Below are 20,475 nucleotides of genomic sequence, written 5' to 3' on the forward strand. Positions count from 1 at the left end.
AACGGAGGATAGAAAGTAACTTAACGGCAAAAAGAGAACGCAAGAATTGAAAATCTTTATGCTAGCAACTCTGCCACCATCCTGTTCTGGTCAAGGAGTTCCAGTGCAGGTGTACCTTAATCTGAAAACTCAGTCTGGAAATTCTTAAGTCACTCAATGTTAAATCACCACAATAATTGGGATAACTTACCCTTATTAAAAGATGAATTTTAAGAAGTGAATGTGTCACTTCTTAACAGCAGTGAAGACTTATGTCCTGTTTAGCTGCAAAATCAGTCACATGAAGGAACTGGCAAGGCAAGCTTTGTCATACTGATATGCAGGCCCTCTCAGAGATCCAGAGAGGCCCAGGCCCCTTCCAGCTTTTGAGACCCCAGCCATAATCAAAATAAAAAATGACACACAAACAAAATAAGGCACCAAAAAAGAGTGATGCATAATTTTAACGTTTTTTTATTTAACCAATGTGTTTTCTAGCCCTTTTCTGTGCGAATCAATGCACTAATTATTGAGGAAAAATCTAGCTTTCATGCAATGTCACAGTTTTTATTAAGTATGGAGAGTCAATTCAAATGCTTTTGTCTCATAGTTGAATAGTGATAGTTCTTTTCCTGTTTCAACATGTTGAAGGTGCATTTACCTGAAGCTACTGGTGGCAGGCAAGCTGACAAAAACATGCAATGCAATTGTGATATTAGGAAACAACCCAGAGAGTCCAAGTTTGAGTACTTCTTGAAGCAATTCCTTTGGCTTGCAATCCAATTTAAAGTTTGTGGAATATATTTGTTTGTGGAAGATGACTGTCACTTGAGATCTTTTCAGATTTCTTTGTTGTACAGTTGCTGCAACTGTTCAGCTGCAGAAAGTAGATCTTCATTACTCAGTCTGTTGAACTGCCAAAGAAATCCAAAAGGGGTACAAATTAGCTGCAGTGACTCAAACTGACATGCAAGACTTGACTGAATAGAGTCAATGATGACAAGGAAGACACTGACCCTATAATGCTGCTTTGCATTGGATTCAGTAGGTAACTTGCGATTGGTGGAGAACTCAGATGAAATGCCAATATTTTGTGCTACTAATTTGGACACAGTCAGGATCACATCCAATTGTTCACAAATCTGTTGAATGTCATTGATAAGACTTTCAGTGTTATCCCTCTCAACATCAAGTATAGCATTGTGTGCTTCAATTACCAAATAAGTTTGATGGATCATTGTAAATAGTTTCATCCACAAAGATGACATCAGAATGCATTCAAATTTGGACATGTGCTTCTGAATAGACTGAAGTTCAGTTCGAGCCTGTGCAGTGAGATTGAGAGATTCAAGCTCATCTAAAGCCTCTCTCACTGAATTCAAATGCTGCACAACCGGCTGAACACCAACAATCCATGCAGACCATCTAGTTTTGGACATCCCATGCAGTGAAACAGGAAGATATTACTTCAGAATTTCCCTCCTTTGTGGACTGCTACTGAATAGATTGCACATTTGCTGAACAGTTCCAAAGTAAATAATTGATTCAGCACAGTCAACACCTACAAGGTTTAGTGTGCGGTTTCCACAGCTGGAGAAAATACAGAACTGCTTGTACACCTTTGTACTTTCCAGCCATATTAGATCCATTGTCATAGGCTTGACCAATGCAGACTTGAAAATCTAACTTAAAACCTTCTAGAATTGCTAGTACTCAAGCAGAAATTTTTTCCCAGTTTTTCTTGTGAAATTATCCAACAAAATAAACCTTTCTTCATTTGAAAATGTTGAGCTGTCTACAATCTTAACATATAGAATAATCATAGTAATCTGTTCCTTGTGAGAAAAACGTGAAGTGGCATCAATGATTGAAAAATACTTGGCATTTTGAATCTCAAGAATTGCTGTTTGTACAAATGACCCACATAGCTCAATAAACTCATTTTGTATGCGTGTGGAGAGATAAGGGATTTGCATGTGCTTTTGACTCTCCTGCGATTCTCAAACACATTTAACATGCTCTGATAAAAGTGGGTCATATTTGCTGAGGAGCTCAACTATGCCTAGAAAATTTCCATTTGCATGCTCTCTGCTCTGCACTTTAAGTGGGGAAGAGGGTTTGTCTGGCTGGTCAGGAGAAGAGGGCAATGCTTTCTGGCTTGGGGGAGGAGAGACGTAAAACTGCTGGAAAGGCAGTCAGCGTGATGGGTGACTCACCACCTAGGAATTGGCTGGAATTGAAGAGTCCCAGCAGTGGACCTGCTGGAGGGACATACATTTTTCACCTGCACTGCACATTTTATCCTCTGAGTTGGTCCCAGACGTCTATCTAATAATAAAGTTGCGATCTGATTAAACCTGTATCTAATGTCTCCTGTCATTCTTTCGGCATAGCCAGACAATCGCCATGACGTTGACTGGAACCAAAGAAAGCCAATCCCCACTCAGAAAGAAAAAGGAGGACATTCAGGATGCGCTTAAGTAGTTTTTTCCAGTTATTAGTTTCTCTAGAGAGTTCAGTCAAGAGTAAATTCTGAACTGAACTTTCAGCTGATGCTGCCCAAATGGCTGATTTCCATGCAACATAGCTTTCTTTGTGTGACACTGAACTCTCATGTGATGGTATTCGGTCTTTCACCTTCCTCCAACCTCTGTTGATGCTCCATCCTGATTAATCAGAGAGAACTGATGCATTTGCAGTACTTCTGTTCAAAAATTTCAAACGTGTGTCCTCACAAAACTCACTGTACAAGACAGCCCTCACAAATTTTCACCCTGAATTTGGGCCTATAGACAACGAAAGCCTATGATGGATAAGCTACCAACCTAGGGCTCAACCAACCAACCAGTCATCTCTTTTAGCTATCACATGAAGATAATGAGTAATTCTCACACAAATAATTCCTTAGTCAACTAGACATAAAGACACTAAAAACGTAACAATTCTCTATCTTTCAACATGCACTTGATCCAGCACCAGCCACTAGCAGTGGTTTGTTTATATAATCAGCTGATCTGAGAGGACACATTCATCATGGTCTAATCTTGTGCCATCAGAACCAACAGATTTTTATTAATATTTATGAACATTTTTAACTTTAAATATGACAACATTTGTATCAGTTAACAAAAAAAATTATGTCTTTTACCAAATCACATCTGTAATTTGCTTAAATTTTCAGCTCTAAGCTGAGAGAATGTGTCACATTTTGGTCCAATAGGGATGCACATAAAAACAAGTTCATTTTTTGGCATTTGATAAGTTTCACAAGAAGTATCTAAATTTGAGGACCCCTTTGAGCTTGAGGCCCAGGCCAAATGCCCCTCCTACCCCCATTCTCCCCAATTGGCCCTGCTGATATGTCTCATTCTAATCTGGAGAAATCACTCTTAAAAGAAAGAATAGTTCAGTTTCTGTATCCCATGCCCTATTTGCTCTGACTACCAAATAATAATTTTAAGGCTAAATTTTGTGATGTTGATGCCTGACCACTACATTCTGAACTCATTTTACAGCTATAAAACAGCACTGAGATTAGGAGGATTAGTGCTGCCACAGCTAGATTCTATTTTTAGTGCACTAGCTAGACGAGAGCTAGCACAGGTATGTCTCCTCCAGCTGGCAATCACACCCCAGCTCCAAGCGTAGACATCCTTTAAGGTGCCAGAAGTACCTAAGATCCTTTAGGCCAGGGATCGGCAACCTTTCAGAGGTGATGTGCCAAATCTTCATTTATTCACTCTAATTTAAGGTTTTGCGTGCCAGTAATACATTATAACGTTTTTAGAAGGTCTCTTTCTATAAGTCTATAATATATAATTAAACTATTGTTGTATGTAAAGTAAATAAGGCTTTAAAAATGTTTAAGAACTTCTTTTAAAATTAAATTAAAATACAGAGCCCCCTGGACTGGTGTCCAGGACCGAGGCAGTGCGAACGCCACTGAAAATCAGCTCACGTGCCGCCTTCAGCACCTGCGCCATAGGTTGCCTACTCCTGCTGTAGGCCATTCAAATCTGAATTTTAGGATCTTACATTTGTATTAATATTACTAACAAATATCCATGAAAGGATGCTAGAATTTTTAGAAAAACAATTAAGTAGATAATGTTTCTACAGTGTTTTGAACACAAAAAGCATTACGTGCACTTATTATTATTAATTATTTTAGTGCATTATGTGTTAAGAAACCTACCTGTTAAGAAAGAAACTCAGCAGTATTTCTTAATGGAAAACTCATCTGATCATTTGTGATGGGTCAGAAGACTTGGTCTACATGGTGGTGGGAAGATACTTAACAGTAATTCTTGCAATGATTTTCCTTAAAACAAAACAACAACTTTTTTTTAGGGAACTGAAAACTTACAGCTATTAACTTCCTGTTCATCTTACAACAGAGGCCTGCCATGCAGCCAAAATTAAGAACATGTGCCATGATTACAGGCAACTGTTGAGGAGGATGTTGATGCTTCAGAGCCACAATAAAAAAGTTTTAGAAATAAAAATCAAGATATCCATTTTTTTAAACTAGGAATTCTTCCAAATTTGAATTTGAAAGTGATACTCTTTTTATAAAAAACTTGCAGCCTCAATACATCCACTGCTCAGATTTAAGACCCGAAAGGACCACTACGATCATCTTATCTGATCTCCTACATAATACAGGACGAGAATTTCACCAAGTAATTCCTTTTTCAAGGCAAGAATTTTTGGATGAACTACCACACGTATTTTTGAAAGGCAATCTTGATTTAAAGTGAGTGAGAATCCATCAGATCTCTTGGCAAACTGTTCCAATTATTAATTGCCCACACCGCTAAAAAACATGCACCTTATTTCCAGTTTCAATTTGTCTAACTTCACTTTCCAGTCACTGGATCCTGATGTGCCTTTGTCTGTTAAACTAAATTCCTAAACGGGGAGATGATTCATGAAAGCAGAGGGTATTCTAAAGACCATGATCAAGCTATCTCATTGTGAGGCTTTGGGGGTCAGACCAGTAAGGGGTTGTGTTGCTACCTGCTCTGCAATTCTGGGTGCCTTAAATGCTATAGCAGCAACTCCAGCCATCAGTACACAAGCATGCAAGTCACCCTTTGACTTCCACTACCCAGTTACTTTTTGCAAGGGTGACCTCAATGCCCTCTCGAGCCCTGAATTTCCCCCAAACCATTTGCTCTGTACTTTACATCCCTCTTGCAGAACACTTTCAAAAGTTAAGTTCACTGCCCTTTTTAAACAAACAGTACCCAGTAGCTCACTACTTTGACACTCATTTTAATCAACAGACTGAACTGGTTTATAGTAAAAGTAAAACAAGTTTATTAAACAAAAAGTCATAGGTTTAAGTGATACCAAATGCAAGGATAAAGAAAGGATTCTCACCAAGTCTCTTTTCCAGAATGGCTGACCAGACACTTTGGCCCGGATTCTTCACAGACGTCAAAGTGATCAGTTCCTTTTTCTCCTCGGGTGAAGGATGCCAAAATGGCTTTTTTCCTCTCATTATATCTTCCCAAAGTTCATTGACCTTGCTTTGAGAAGCAAGAAGGCTTCCTGGGAGTACAGTCTCCTATCCCCAAGTGAGATTAAGTGGCTGTCTTGTCTCACTTACTCTCTTGATGGCTTTGTTTACCCTGTATGTATATGTACTTTTCTTTAGTCACACCTTGCTTAATTTACATAGGAGACATTCCTTTGGCTGGAACAGGCGTGGCATAGGGATTGCTTGCCAAATACATTTTTAAAACACATTTCTAGCTCGTACCTATAAAGTCCTTTGGGAATTTATTGTACAAACATCAGACAGTATTAATAATCAGTGAGTTATTAGTCTACCAGTGATATATTACACGCCATCTTTTAGATACACATCATGACGACAGTGCATCAACTGGCACTGGGGTGCTCTTCGGATCACACGTATATCTTTCTCTTTGCTAAACTAAATAGATTGATTCGGCTTCTTAAATATCCCACTGTGCAGCAGAGTTTCCAAACCTTATAGAAATCTTGTGGCATTTTTCTGGACTATCTAATGTTTCAACATCCCTTTTAATGTATGCATGCTAGAACTGCACACAGTATTCCAGTAACAGTCTTATTACTAACTTATTTAGAATGTAGCTCCAACATGCTCTCCTACATTCTTACGCCAGCTAAAAAGTAGGAGGAAAATCTTATGCTCCCAGTAAAGGATTAGATACTCAGAGGATTGGTGGTAGAAAATGGAGTCTTTCAATTTGAAATTACTGATCTCAATACGAACCAGGTGAATAATGGCTAAAAATCATTGCTAGCTGTTATAGAGAGAGACACAAAGTAAGTGAATCCGTTCCACCTTGCATTTTGCTGTGACACTTGGAGTACCCTTCGTAGAACTGAAGAAGGGCTCTTTGTAGGCTCAAAAGCTTGTCTCTCTCACCAAAAGATGTTGAACCAATAAAAGATATTACCTCCTCCATCTTGCCTCTTTAATATCCTGGGACTGATTTGGCTATTTGCTAGTCATTGACTGTTTGGTGGCCACTATGAAATGAGTTTGTGGTCTTAGGCAAGTTCACAAGGAATCAGTGCCCACATCCCAAAGAGCGTCTTTCTTTGCCGACAGAATAAAGACTGAACAGGAATGAAACTGTACTATCCTTTCAGCTCAGTGATAATCCTTGCTTACGAACTAGAAGCAAATTAATGAAGACTGGCAGGTAAGGGATACTCCATCTATTTTTATTAAATAGAGGATGTTAGTACTATTATTCCAGTATCTTTCAAAAGCTCTAACGTCACAAAAAGTGTACTACAGGAATAAATGCCGACAGTACAGTAGATGACCATCTATGTAAGAGAATATCTACACACTATTTTTAGAGATGAATTCTCTCTTCGGACCAAGGTACCAATATCAAAATATTAGTGCCTTTCCCATTCATTCAGTGCCTCAGGACTAGAGGATCTGCCCTTGACTTGATCAAGAAGAAAAGTACCTCCATTTAGCTAGGTAACATCTTCTAATAGAATCCTTCCTGCAACTAGAAAGGATGTCTTGCACGGCTGTGGAACATGAATGTTCTAAGCATGATGCCCATCCAAATACCAAGCCCTGAGGTGAAGTGGACATGCGTTGAGGTGCTTGATCTTGCCATTTCACTGGGTCAGGATCTTGGGAAACACTGGGAGGATGATTGGTACTTGGGATGACATTCATAGGAGGTTGAGAAACCAAAACTATTAGGGCCAGTAGGGGGCAATCAGGATAACCTGTGGCCTATCTTGCCAGATTTTGCATAGAACTCATAGGACCTGAGGGATTAGGGACCCGATAGAGTAGGAGATTCTGGATCCGGGAGAGTGAAAATGTGCAGTGGAGTGGCAATGGATTTAGTGCTCCTGGGTGTAAGAGGCTGGAGGAGATTGTGTAACTGCCAAGGAAAAACAGTGCTGTGGACAGGCAAAGTTAGCAATGATCGGTTATCATTGGTGCTGGCGGATTCTGGGGTTTAGGAGGTCCTAAGGTTGATGGTATCAATGGATTGTGGTCCGGTACCAATGTAGCCCAATGTCTTTGGGCTTTCTTGTTGTGCCTCTGGGACTTAGGATATCCTAAATTCTCACAGGCCAAGTTGATGGGCTTGCTAAGAGCCAAATCTGACTTCTTCAAAGTGGATTTAGAGGAGGACTTAGTCTCATGCTTATGAGAGTGCTTTCTGGACTTCTGACAAGATCCCCTTCCCCCGGGGGAGGGTGGTCTGTGGAAGAAGACTGTCCCACAACAGAGTTGGACTTTGCAGCAGCAAGCACACTCCGTGTTGAATCAGGCTGATGTACAGGGCAGTTTTCCAGCTTGGATCTGATTGAAACCTCATGGTCTTCTCCATGAGATATTTCTGGAGATGAAGTTCCCACCTTTCTCAGGTACGGCTAGGGAATGATTGGCAGATACTGCACCTCGCTGCAATGTGGGCTTCCCCAAAGCAGTACAGGCAGCACTGGTAGTCATCACTGACCAAGAAAGATCGTAGGCAAGAAGCACAAAGTTTGAAGCCAGGAGTTCTGGGCATAGTCCAGTACCCATACAAGTGGTGGCGGGTTCCCCTCTCCCCCTCCAAAAGAAGGCTAAGATTAACACTAAGATCTATAAAATCACTGAACTGTAAAAACTGTATATGCTGTTAAAACTATTTTAAAAGCTAAAGCTAAAGCTAAACCTTATCTTGTAGGAAGAAGCTGAAGCTACAGACACTGGAGGTTCTGACTCGGATCATGTAGCGGTAAGAAGGAACTACAGACATGGTTTGTTTTCCCTGCCCTTTATTACCTCAGTCAGAGGCACAAAGTGAGCCAGGGCACGTGTGTGGACTAATGGAAGCTACTTTCAAATTCTCTGGCTCTGGGAGCATGGTGCACATACATAAAGTCAATGTAGAATACAACAGGGGCCATCGCTTGAAGAAGACGGGACATATTAAGTCTGTGTAGGAAGAAGTTTTGTTTTTATTGTTACTTTACACATCGTTATGTTAAGATGGCGTGTCCCTAAGAACCTTCACAATGCTTTCAAAAAGTTTAATAAGTTTACTTAAATACAGTTTAAAAACTTACTTGTGTCCACACTGAGTTCTAACACTGTTAGTCCAGCCAGTGTGTTGACCAGGCAAAAACATATTACAAACAAATTAAAAGCAGGGCTGCCAATTATTCGCAGTTAACACACACGATTAACTCAAAAAAAAGTAATTGTGATTAAAAAAATTAAGCGTGATTAATAGCATTGTTAAGCGATAGAATACCAATTGAAATGTATTAAATATTTGGATTTTTTCTACATTTTCAAATATATTGATTTCAATTATAACACAGAATACAAAGTGTACACTGCTCACTTTATATTATTCTTTTTATTACAAATATTTGCACTGTAAAAATGAAACAAAAAGTATTTTTCAATTCGCCTCATACAAGTACTGTAGTACAATCTCTTTACTGTGAAAGTGCAATTTACAAATTTAGGATTTTTTTGTTACATAACTGCAATAAAAAACACAACACAATGCAAAACATTAGGGCCTACAAGTCCACTCATTCCTACGTCTCGGTCAATCAATCGCTAAGACAAAAGTTAGTTTAAATTTACGGAGATAATGCAGCCCACTTCTTATTTACAATATCACCAGAAAGTGAGAACAGGCATGTTAAATATCTTGTGATGTCAGCTACAACACAACCATGCCTGTTCTCACTTTCAGGTGACATCGTGAACAAGAAGTGGGCAGCATTATCTCCTACAAATGTAAACTAATTTGTTTGTCTGAGCGATTGGCTGCACAAGAAATAGGACTGAGTAGACTTGTAGGCTTTAAAGTTCTACATTGTTTTATTTTTGAATGCAATTTTTTTTGTACATAATGCTACATTTGTAAGTTCAACTTTCATGATAAAGAGATTGCATTACAGTACTTGATTTGGTGAATTGAAAAATACTATTTCTTTTGTTTTTTACAGTGCAAGTATTTGTAATAAAAATAAATATCAAGTGAGCACTGTGCACTTTGTATTATGTGTTATAATTGAAATCAATATATCTGAAAATGTAGAAAACATCAAAAATATTTAAATAAATGGTATTCTATTATTAACAGTGTTATCAATCGCGATGAGTATTTTTAATCACTTGACAGCCTTAGTTAAAAAATATTCTCTCAACTACAGCATTATGCAGAACACTTCAGAGCATGTTCTGACTACAATGTGTAACTGGGTCCACCACTTTGTTCCCAGCAAACGAACCGCTAAAAGTTTATTCTTACATTGGTGACCAATGGATTTGCCATGAAAGTTGCTGATCCTGGAATAGGAGGAGACCACTCTGTAGAAGGCTAGGCTCCAAACTCACAGCTATAGATCTAGGATAAAACCCTGAGCTGGTGAATAACTTTTAATTTTTGTTATACTGCTGATGTTTTTTTAAACTGTTTTTTTCTGCGTATATGTTTATAGCCACTTAGATGTATCTATTCCTTTCACTCCTGACAAAAGGGGCATAACTAGCTTACCCTATTAGTTTGGGATTTTTTAAGCAGAGTTGATTTGCCATCATATGCATGGTTTTTAAATCCAGTTTTAATGCAGTCCACTCTGATCAACCAAGTCTTGCTATTTATGCAGTCATAAGTGTGCCTAGTGATTTTTAGAAAACATTAACAGATATCTGTCCTGACGAACTGAAAAAATTAAATTAAACATAACACACTAAGGTGGGGCAAAGAAACACATGTAAACAGGACTCACAACAGAGAAAGAATGCAAGATGCCTTTTATTGCTTTCAAATCTTGCCTGTTTTATCATTATTAACATATTAAAATCTTGGATGGAGGTCAGCAGTAAAAGGCTAACTGAAATGAATAAATACCAAGTTCAGTCATCACTGAACTTAAACCATACTTTATGTCAAGTTCTTCTCTGAAAAGAGGCTCTACAAATGGAGTTGCAGGGATCCAGGTTTGTAATTTCCACCTCAAATGTGTTCAGTTTACATGTGGATTTTTTTTTTTCCAACTGTCACCACAGCAAACGCAACCTGAGATCTGGACATCAATCCTTCTCTTTTATGCATCAGTTCTGCAGACCAAATTGGGCCCTTAGTGACACCTGTCCGAAACCATAGTCTTCAATGAGATTGCAGAGATGTAACTGATTGAATCTTAGTAAATAATTCTGTTGTGTATGCAAAAGAAGGAAAGAAATCTACCTCACTCTTATAGAATTGTGCTAGCTCTGCAGAGCTATCAGGAGTAAAAAGCAGTTTAAAAATGTATCCACTTAAAGTAAGGAGACATGACTGAATACACAAAGATCTGTTAAGAATTCATTTTTGCCATTTTTACACAGTCACTTTTGAGGAGAGCTGCATCATAAGCATGATTTCAAGCCCTACATGGTTATTTCCTGGTGTTCCACTAATTACAACAACAAAAAAGCTAATCATACAATGATGTCAGCTGAACTTTTAATTCCTGTGGAGTATTTGTACATCAGCTGCATTAAGAATTTTGAAACTTCCATATTAGACAATGAAAGCATTGTTACCTAAATACAATAAAGTTCAAATGTGTGTCAGGTAGAAGGAGATGAAGAGAAAGAAATGGCACCCTACAGTGAAAACGTGAAACATGACTTCACCTTAAAATAACCCAAGGCTTAGTTTGGCACACAAACCTGGCAAGCACTGAAAATGGTCAAATTGGCTGCCTTCATAATTTGATATAAAAATAAAGTTAAAATTCAAGTGTAATAAAAGTTCTCTTATATATGTGTTAACCATCTTTTCCCTTAAAACTTAGAAAAAAAACATATTGCACAGATGGTCATTTTTCCCCCCCTCTTTATACCACAAGGAGAAAAATAGAACAATTACAACACAAAAATACTGGAGATAATTCAACTGCTGTCGGCAAGTGGAACATAACTGATTTGTCATGTCATATAATTCTGTAAAAGTCGTTCTGTTGGAAGGCCATGAATGAGTGTGCAAGTGATTATACACTTCTGGATCATAATTTTCACATACTGTTTTATTTTTTTTTAAATATACATGCTGTATAGTATTATGTTTATTTTCTGTAGTACAATAAAAATAAATCTATCTGATGAAAAATACATTGCATTCCAATTGCATGAATATAACAAATAGAGTAGCTCCCTTATTATACTACTTGCAAAGATCAATGGTAACTGGAAAATGATTTAATTTCCTATAATATATTAGCAATAAAATACTCTTTTTAATAAAAAGTCACATCAAATGTTTTTCATCTATTGTTAAGCTCCTCCCCATTCCTGACATCAACAGATGCAAAACAACACCTGGTAACCTAAGGGTCTTCTTGATTAAGCTGCTATAGTTGAAAAATAAGACTACAGAAATTCAGAATTCTACAGTAAGAGCATCAGTGGCTTGTATTGCTATCATACCACAGACTGATACCAAATGCAAAATACAAAATCATTGCCTCTCTTCTCTGGGCCATCCAAAGTTCATAGGTGCAAGCCCTTCTAATGTATGGAACTAGAATTGCTAAAGACAATCTCAACTATTCGGTGGGGGGAGGGGGAAGAGGGGAGAGATAGAGAGACTTGAAAATGTAAATTGTTATGTGAATGGATATAAAGTGATAGTGAAAGCAACAAACAGTTGGGATCTACTTCTGCAGTCAAAAAAATGACCCAACCTCTCACAAACTACAAACCTTTTAAGTAGAAGAGATAACAAAAGACACCAGTCATACACACACGTCAAAATGCTGATGGTGGCCTTCATGGATGAGTAACATTTCATGCAGAGCAACTCAAAGCTTCAGATACTTATGACACCGTAAGGACATCAACTGGACCATTCTGAGTATGCCCCAAATTTCCACAGATGTCAACAGATTCGGGAATAGCACTATGAAGGGGACTGCAATTCTATAGTTGCTAGATTTTAATTATTATCCCTATTGTAGGATTATCACTATAATTGACTCTTGTAAAGATTAAATGATTTTTTAATAACTCTGTAAGAAATATATTACCTTTTGTTAAAAACAGCAATATGCTGATGTAATAAAAATTCAGTTTTCATTTAGATTAACTTCAGCAGAAAAGAAAGAACTGTAAAGTATAACTTCTGTGGGTGCATACTATAGGTGACTGTTTCCTGAATAAGATGGATAATTTTGTGAGCAGTGGACAAAGTCTTCCTACCCAGGAAGTCCTCATCATTGTTATACAATCCTAAATCACACTTCATCAAAGGTATCCTCTGAAGCCTCATAAATGCCATCTTTGGCACAACTGAATCCCTGCTGCATACTTCAGATGTTTATGGAATAACAACACAATCATTACTGTTATAAAGCCAGTGTTTACCCAGAGTGGTAACTAAAATTCCAATTTCTTCCTCAAAACAAGAAATTACTATTGTATTAGTGGGTAAATGTTATCTTTTTAAATAATGACCATTGTACTTGCCACACTCAGCATCTTTCATCCAAGGATCTCCATATATTTTACAAATATAGATGTATTTAGCCATACAACATCTGTGAGGAAGATATTCTTATTTTACAGAAGTGGAAACTGAGACACAGAACTATTAAGTGACCTGCCGACAGGAAAGTCCAAGGCAAAGCAAAGATTATGCCCTCTGAATAATTATTCAGAGATTTCACATAGTTGAATGTTGTGTATCTTTTCTGATTAAGAGAATATAGCAGATTTACCCATTCTTCATAATGAAATATTTGACCACAAATAATGCTTTAAAATATACTCCAAAACATATGCAAGTTAGAAAGTCTTCTGCCATTATTCCAATAAGAAAATGTGCTTAAGAACAAGTAAAGGCATGGCTTATTTATAGGACTGTAGTGCAATCTCTTTATCATGTAAAAAGTGACAAAGAGTCCTGTGGCACCTTACAGTCTAACAGATGTATTGGAGCATAAGCTCCAATACGTCTGTTAATCTATAAGGTGTCACAGGACTCTTTGTCACTTTTTACAGATCCAGATTAACATGGCTACCCCTCTGATGCTCTCTTTATCATGAAAGTTTAACTTACAAATGTAGAATTATGTAAAAAAAATCCTGCATTCAAAAATAAAACAATGTAAATTTTAGAGCCTGCAAGTCTACGCAGTCCTACTTTTTCTTCTGCCAATTGTTCAGACAAACAGCTGTATTTACATTTGCAGGAGATAATGCTCCCTGCTTCTTGTTCACAATGTCACCAGAAAGTGAGAACAGGCATTCTCATGGCACCGTTGTAGCCAGTGTCACAAGATATTTACGTGCTAGATGCACTGAAAATTCATATGTCTGTTCATGCTTCAACCATCACCCCATGAAAAAAACCAACTCACAAGTGTTGGCTGAATTAAGGCAAAACTGGTAATGAAATAACTTAAAATACTCTACATTATCACCACAAAAAGAGGAAAGGAAACAGATCTTTTAAAAATGTACATGGCTTAGAGATACATTGGACAAAAAAAGGAAATAAACACTTAAAATACGTTACCTAGCAGAGTTTTTCTTTATTTTCTCATCGATGTCACTGAGGATCTGTTGAAACTCCCCGTCCCCAGGAAAAATGTTTAACAAACAATCTAAGTTGGAAGAATCAAGAGAATATTCACCTCCCCACTCCATTTCCAGAACCTGAAATAAATGGAAAAGAAATGGCAAATATAAAAAATGGGATTAAATAATGAAAAAATGCAGGTTTTATTTTAAATATTAAAGTACAGGTGATTTTTGGTTTTCTGAAGTTATGCTTAAATTAACAAGGTACATATAATTTGTGACAAAGTTCCTCCTCTACCTTGGTGGGTCCTGCACTTATTGGTGGATTTGCTCACCTTAGAGATCTTCCCCTCTGGTGGAACCCACAGTCTAGGTCAACTCCTGTCTCTGACCAGGAGTTGGGAGGTTTGGGGGGACCTCGGGCCCACTCTCTACTCTGGGTTCCAGCTCGGGCCCTGTGGATTGCAGCTGTCTATAGTGCCTCCTGCAACAGTTGCATGACAGCTACAACTCCCTGGGCTACTTCCCCATGGCCTCCTCCAAACACCTTCTTTATCCTCATACTCCTCAGTCCTCCAGCAGCACACTCTCTCACTCTCAGCTCCTTGCACCTCTTGCTTCCAGCTCCTCACAAACTGACATGAGCTCCTTTTTAAACCTATGTGCCCTGATTAGCCTGCCTTAATTGATTCTAGCAGCTTCTTGATTGGCTGCAGGTGTTCTAATCAGCCTGTCTGCCCTAATTGTTTCCAGAAAGTTCCTGATTGTTCTGGAACCTTCCCTGTTACCTTACCAGGGAAAGGGGACCTACTTAACCTGGGACTAATATATTTGCCTTCTATCACTCTCCTGTAACCCAGTGGGCCAGCTTATACTCAGCCCTGGTCCTAAGGCCCGCTGGGGATGTCAGTTGACGGCTCCTTCATGGGGCTGTGAGCATGGGCGTGTACTTGACGCGGTTTACCCGTCCCCAACACCTGCCCTTTTTGTGGCACGAAAGAGACCCTGGCGCACATTTATTTAGAGTGCGCCAGATTGCAGCCCCTGTTCTGGCTCCTCTTGAATCTCTTCTTGCGTTTTTGGTTGCACTTTTCCCCTCACCTGTTTATCTATGCACTCCCCATCCATGGCCCCACCAAGTCACGGGATCTCCTTATCAACCTCCTCTTGGCCCTGGCCAAGCTAGCCATCTACAAAACCAGGGAGAGAAGGTTGGCCAATGGGATTTCCTGCAACTGTGGGGCCTATTTCTGCTCCTCCGTCTGTTCACGCATCCGGGCAGAGTTCCTCTGGGCGGCATCCGCTGGCTCCCTTGACACCTTCGAGGAGCAGTGGGCGTTATACGGGGTTCTCTGACCAGTGTCTCCATCGGGTTCCCTTCGTTTAGCCCTATGACTTCATTCTTGATCCTGCTTTTTTTCATTGGTTGTCCCACATAATTATTTGGTATCACAGACCTGTGGATCCTCCCCTTAGGCTGCAGGGAGGTCCTTTAGCAGTGGGCGGGCTATGCCCGCCCACTTCCTGGATACCAACAGGATCACTCTCCTGTAGCCAGCCGGCCTGACCCTGTCACAAATTATAATGGGAACATTAAACCAGTAAAAAAGAAAAAACAAACATCTTTGCATGCTATTGCATGAAATACTGTAGAGGAGTAACATGCAGTATATCTTAAAACTAATTAAATAGAGTAGTTTATTAGTAACCCCAGTTTGGTCAAAATAAAAATCAGCTAATATTTTCCTAATAGTAACAGAAGTACTCTCTAGAAAACAACTTTGTGATACAGAAATAAGTTTGTCACTATTATGCTTAAACAGAACTTGGTATTGCAACTAAAAAGTGACACCAGAAAATTCCAAGACCAAAAAACTATGAATTTTAAGTGTGTGTAGGTAAATGAATGGGCCCTTCCCCGCCCACTCGCTTTCCCAGACAGAGCCTACAGGACCCTCCCCACCCAGCCCCAGGCCACCCGAGTGCTTGCCCCCTCCCCCAGCCCCGGAGCACCTGGCTGGTGGGTGGGCAGGCAGCGCTGCCCCCAGCTCAAGCCCCAGAGTGGCAGGTGGGCAGGCAGCTGAGCACAGCCCCCAGTATTTGGGGGGGAGCTCTGGTGAGGGAAAGGGGTGAGCAGTACAGCCCCCCACGCCCCGGAGTGGGTGGCGCAAGCACTGGCTCCAGCTGTCTGGAGTCCCTGGCTGCAGGCTGGCCCCATCCTGGGGCAAGGGAGCTGCAGCACTCCCAAAAGTCAGAGATGGGGGGTCCTGCCCAAGTTGAAGGCAAAAGAAGTCCCCTGCCCATGTCCCAGGCCCCCCTCCATTGCTACCTTTGAGCACTTGGCAACTGATCTCCCAGTGATCTGTTGCACACTATCTATCCATCTCCTTGCTGGTTGGCCCCTGCTACCATGACTCACCACAATTCCTTCCCTGACAACTTTCTTGACATTATTTCCATCTGGCCTGTACTGTGGTACCAGAGTACATAATTTGTGCCTGTTTATTTCTGACAGCAGGGTCTTCTTTTCTCCAATAATATTTCTGACATAAGCATTCATCTTTTTTTCCAATCAGGAAATATGAAAGTGTCTTCACCAGCACCACAAAGAGAGCATACACATACAAAAAAATGCATATTTTGACAACAGAATACACCTCATTTACAGTATTGAAAATTGTCTTTTTTTCTATTAAGAAGGATATTATTTTACGTAGCAAGTTCAGTGCTGACAACCAAGATCTTAAAAACTAAGATCTTGAGTTATACTATATAGAAAAACTAAATTTCATAGCGACTTCCCACCGAATTTAAAATTTATATAATGAGGCCAAGATTAGGATACATCAAAAACAGTTATTTATCACGGTGACTGTGATTCTTTGCAAGAGTGCTTCTGGATACTGTGATAAAGTCAGTTCTGACAGATATGAGAGAGAAATGGAGAGCAGATATAGCAGCCCTAGAATGATCAAGGCCCTGTTCCCTTAAAAAAAAAAGTTACCTTGGGTTAACTAGAGACACCTGAGGCCAGTTATGGACTGCCAATGACCTTTAAAAACCCCTCTTCTGGTAAAGGAGAGAAGGGGAGAGTTGAGAGACAAGCTGTGGCAGGAGTAGTGGCAGCAGCAGGAAGGAAAGGCTTCCTTCCCCTGGGTGGAAAGATGTCTCCCCTCTCTACAGGGAAAGAAACTAAGGTAACATCTGCCTGGGAGAAGAGCTGTCAACTAGGTTCCAGTGTAGTAGGGTAACACCCCAGAGAGGGGACACGGAAAAGTATTTCTGATTGTTTTGTGAGTTTGGGTTTTTTGTTTTTGTTTTTTTCTTAAGAGAAATTCTTGGGCTTACTGTGAGGCCTACCATGTAAATAAGGGAAAAATAAAACAGAGTGAAGCAAAAAACCTTCTGGAGTCAGACTGATTTTCTCCAGGCCCCCTCACTGCCCAAGGGAGAAATGCTGAGACCAATCAAATAAAGGAGGTGTCGGGGTAGAATTTGATATAGGGACTGTCCTGGGGGGCAAGGTAGATCATTCCTGAGAATGGATGATGTAATGAGGGCACTGTTACTGTGTGGCACAAGAGGCTACTAGAGACCAGATGGCCATGCAGCAGGAATCTGTAGGACAACAACAAGAGACAAGTCAACTGCTGATGAACCAGGCAGCCCAGGAATGAACCACTCTACGGGAGGTAGTGAGGCAACTGAAAGTCCTGACTGCTCTGGGAGGTGGCCAGCAGTTATCTGCAAAAGATAACAGAAAATCACATCGAGGCATATCACTTCACATTTGAAAGAACGACCTTAAGCAAGGCCTGGCTCTGAAACCTGTGTGGGGAGGCTCAGAAGGCCTACTATGACATGGCAGGGAAAGCTGCTAAAGACTACTTACAGTTGAAAACTGAGACTGACTACAGCTGCAAGGGCCCAGAGATTTCACAAGTTGAAGCACCGGAAGAGCAAAGTGCCAAGATCACAACTGTTTGACCTGATCCATCTAATATGGAAGTGGCAACATCCCAAGAACCACAGTACAGAACAGACATAGCACTCTTGGTTTTGAACAGATTCTTAAGGGGACTATGAGGGTGGGTTGGCCAAAATGACTCTTCCTCTAACTATGATATAATCACTCTCGTAGAAAGGCATTTAATGGTCAGAGAGCTTTCTCGGACTACTGGAGAAGAGAAGCATCTGACGAAGTAGCCAATCCCAGACCCAAAGGCTGGGACCACTGAAAGTTTGGGTAGAACTATGTTGGGGAAGAGGGATGCAAAAGAGCGGCCAGAGGCCATGAAGGGACTTGGAGAACTGGTGGGAAAAGGCTGCACTGTGACACCTAATAGCCTAAAGCATAGGGGAATAACCAGGGCTATGTGTAGATGTTATATGTCCTAATTCCCCACAAGTATAGCAGCTCAATGCCCTAACATTGAGGAGCCCATGCAGTGCAGTCTGGGTGATACTGAAGATCTATGCAACCTAATCCACCCTGTAGGAGTTGCTATGATGCCACATAGATATACACGGCCAGTTAGAATGAATGGTATAGAGCAGAGGTTCTCAACCTGTGGTCCGTGAGGTCCGTTCAGGTGGTCTGAGGATAGTTCCCTCTACAGGTGTGTGCCTGGATGGCCACACACAAGAGAATGAAGGGCTACCCACCTAATTAGTGGAGCTACGCAGGCGTGGCTCCAGTAAGTAGGTGCCTGGACCCTGATGAAGAGACACATGTAAGGTGAGGTGGTGGACTTGGGAGGAGTAAGGGGTAGGTGGGAGGGGACACTGGGGTGAGAAGAGGGATTGGAGGGGATTTGGGACATGTAGGGCTGTTGCGGCCAGAGAAAGAGGTGACTTTCCCCAGCGCCAGGCTGTGGCTGCCGGGGAGAGATCAGTGTGGAAGTTAAGAGGATGCTGGAGCTGGGGAATCCCATAGCCAGTGGTCCAGACTTTGAGAAGAAGTTCATAGTACAAATGGATGCCTCCAAGGTGAGGTTGGGGGGCGTACATTCTCAAATGGTAGAAGAGAAAGAATACATCAACTTGTACCTCAGCAGAAAACTCCTTCCCAGAGAACAAAAGTACCCTGAAGTGGAAAAGGAATGCCTTTCAGTAAAATGGGCCATAAGAACCCTCTGGTATTACCTGCTTGGATTGAGGTTTACCATGTCCCCCCACTTCCCCAAGTGGATGCACCGGAACAAAGAGAAAAATGCAAGAGTAATAAGATGGTTCCTACCACTACAACCCTTCCACTTCAGGACGCAGTACAGGGCAGGAATCAGGGCTGGTAATGCTGATGGTCTGTCAAGGGTACACTGTTTCTTGACCCAAGTAGTTTAACCCCATTGTGTTGAGCATGAGGTTGGGAGTTTTTACTTTTTGCTTCAGATAACTTCTTGGGCCTATCGTGAGCCCACCATGTAAATAAGGAAAAATAAAACCAGAGCGAAGTCAGTCTGATTTACTCCAGGCCCCTCACTCACCAAGGGAAAAACACTGAGGCCGATGAGGTGAAGGAGGTATCCTGCCACAATATGCACACGTGTGAATCTATCCTCTGACACTGCTGAAACCTTCTAGATAAGCAAAGCACAACTGACTCCTCACTGAATGTGGAACGCAAGACTATCAATGGAACGCAACAGATCCTGAGACACAGTGTATATAGAGACATACCATTTCCTTTAAACTAATTCTCAAAAAGCTGCAAACAGTCTAAGAGACTTCCTAAATGCTAATCTTCTCCAAATAAGAATTCAAAGCCCTTTTGATATCTCACAATACTCGGAGATTTAGTTGGAACTCAGACACCGCTTTTGGTAAAAATCTGAGATGCAGAATAGGTCATCTTACTTGTGGAATACAATGAAGTGAGGATCAATATTAAAACTTATGACTCAGAAACTCTTCTTGCTGATATTACTGCAATTAAAAATGCAGTCTTTAAATGGGAAGTGAAATAAAGAACACTCTCCCAAAAGCCTGAATTGTACCTCCATTAATGCTGACAGCATCAAGATGAGTTCCCATATCAGGATAGGCTTGCTGAACAGTGGGAGGATATTTATATTCTTTTAAGGAATCTTGAGACAGTGAGACCACTGAAAACTCAATTGCCCATTGGTACATGGTGCAGTGAAGTGTCAGATGTAAAGTTGTAGTTCAGTGTCAGATGACACTGAAGTTGTAGTTCATAATAGTTCATATGGGGGCAGAATGTAATAGCGTGTTAACTGCTACCAATAGTGAAAATTTTCCATTTCCAGAAGTAACCACCATGAAGCTGAACTCGGCAGAATGCCCCCTGAAGGAGCTATACAGGGAGCACAAGTCCAACTCACACCCTCCCCCCCCACTGTCACTGCAAGTGTGTCAGCCTAGAATATCTGGCACTTAAACCTCCGGGTGAGGCCTTCAGTTTCTTCCCCTGT

The 20,475-nt window shown here is 40.5% G+C and overlaps 1 protein-coding gene across 6 annotated transcripts in view; it reads right to left on the reverse strand.

The window, feature by feature from the left end:
* KIAA0825 (KIAA0825 ortholog) overlaps nt 1–20,475 on the reverse strand; it is a 392,242-nt gene that overhangs the window by 300,964 nt on the left and 70,803 nt on the right. For 5 of the 6 annotated variants that reach the window (XM_050943864.1, XM_050943863.1, XM_050943867.1 and 2 more), the window contains one exon: nt 14,037–14,176. In XM_050943864.1, coding sequence (XP_050799821.1) covers nt 14,037–14,167 — 131 coding nt within the window. In that variant the 5' untranslated portion in view covers nt 14,168–14,176. Of the gene's footprint in view, nt 1–640; nt 852–14,036; nt 14,177–20,475 lie in introns of those variants that run through there. The other variant, XM_050943868.1, reaches the window with a different exon arrangement.

Source organism: Gopherus flavomarginatus, chromosome 3, assembly GCF_025201925.1.
Source record: "Gopherus flavomarginatus isolate rGopFla2 chromosome 3, rGopFla2.mat.asm, whole genome shotgun sequence".
NCBI lineage: Eukaryota > Metazoa > Chordata > Testudines > Testudinidae > Gopherus > Gopherus flavomarginatus.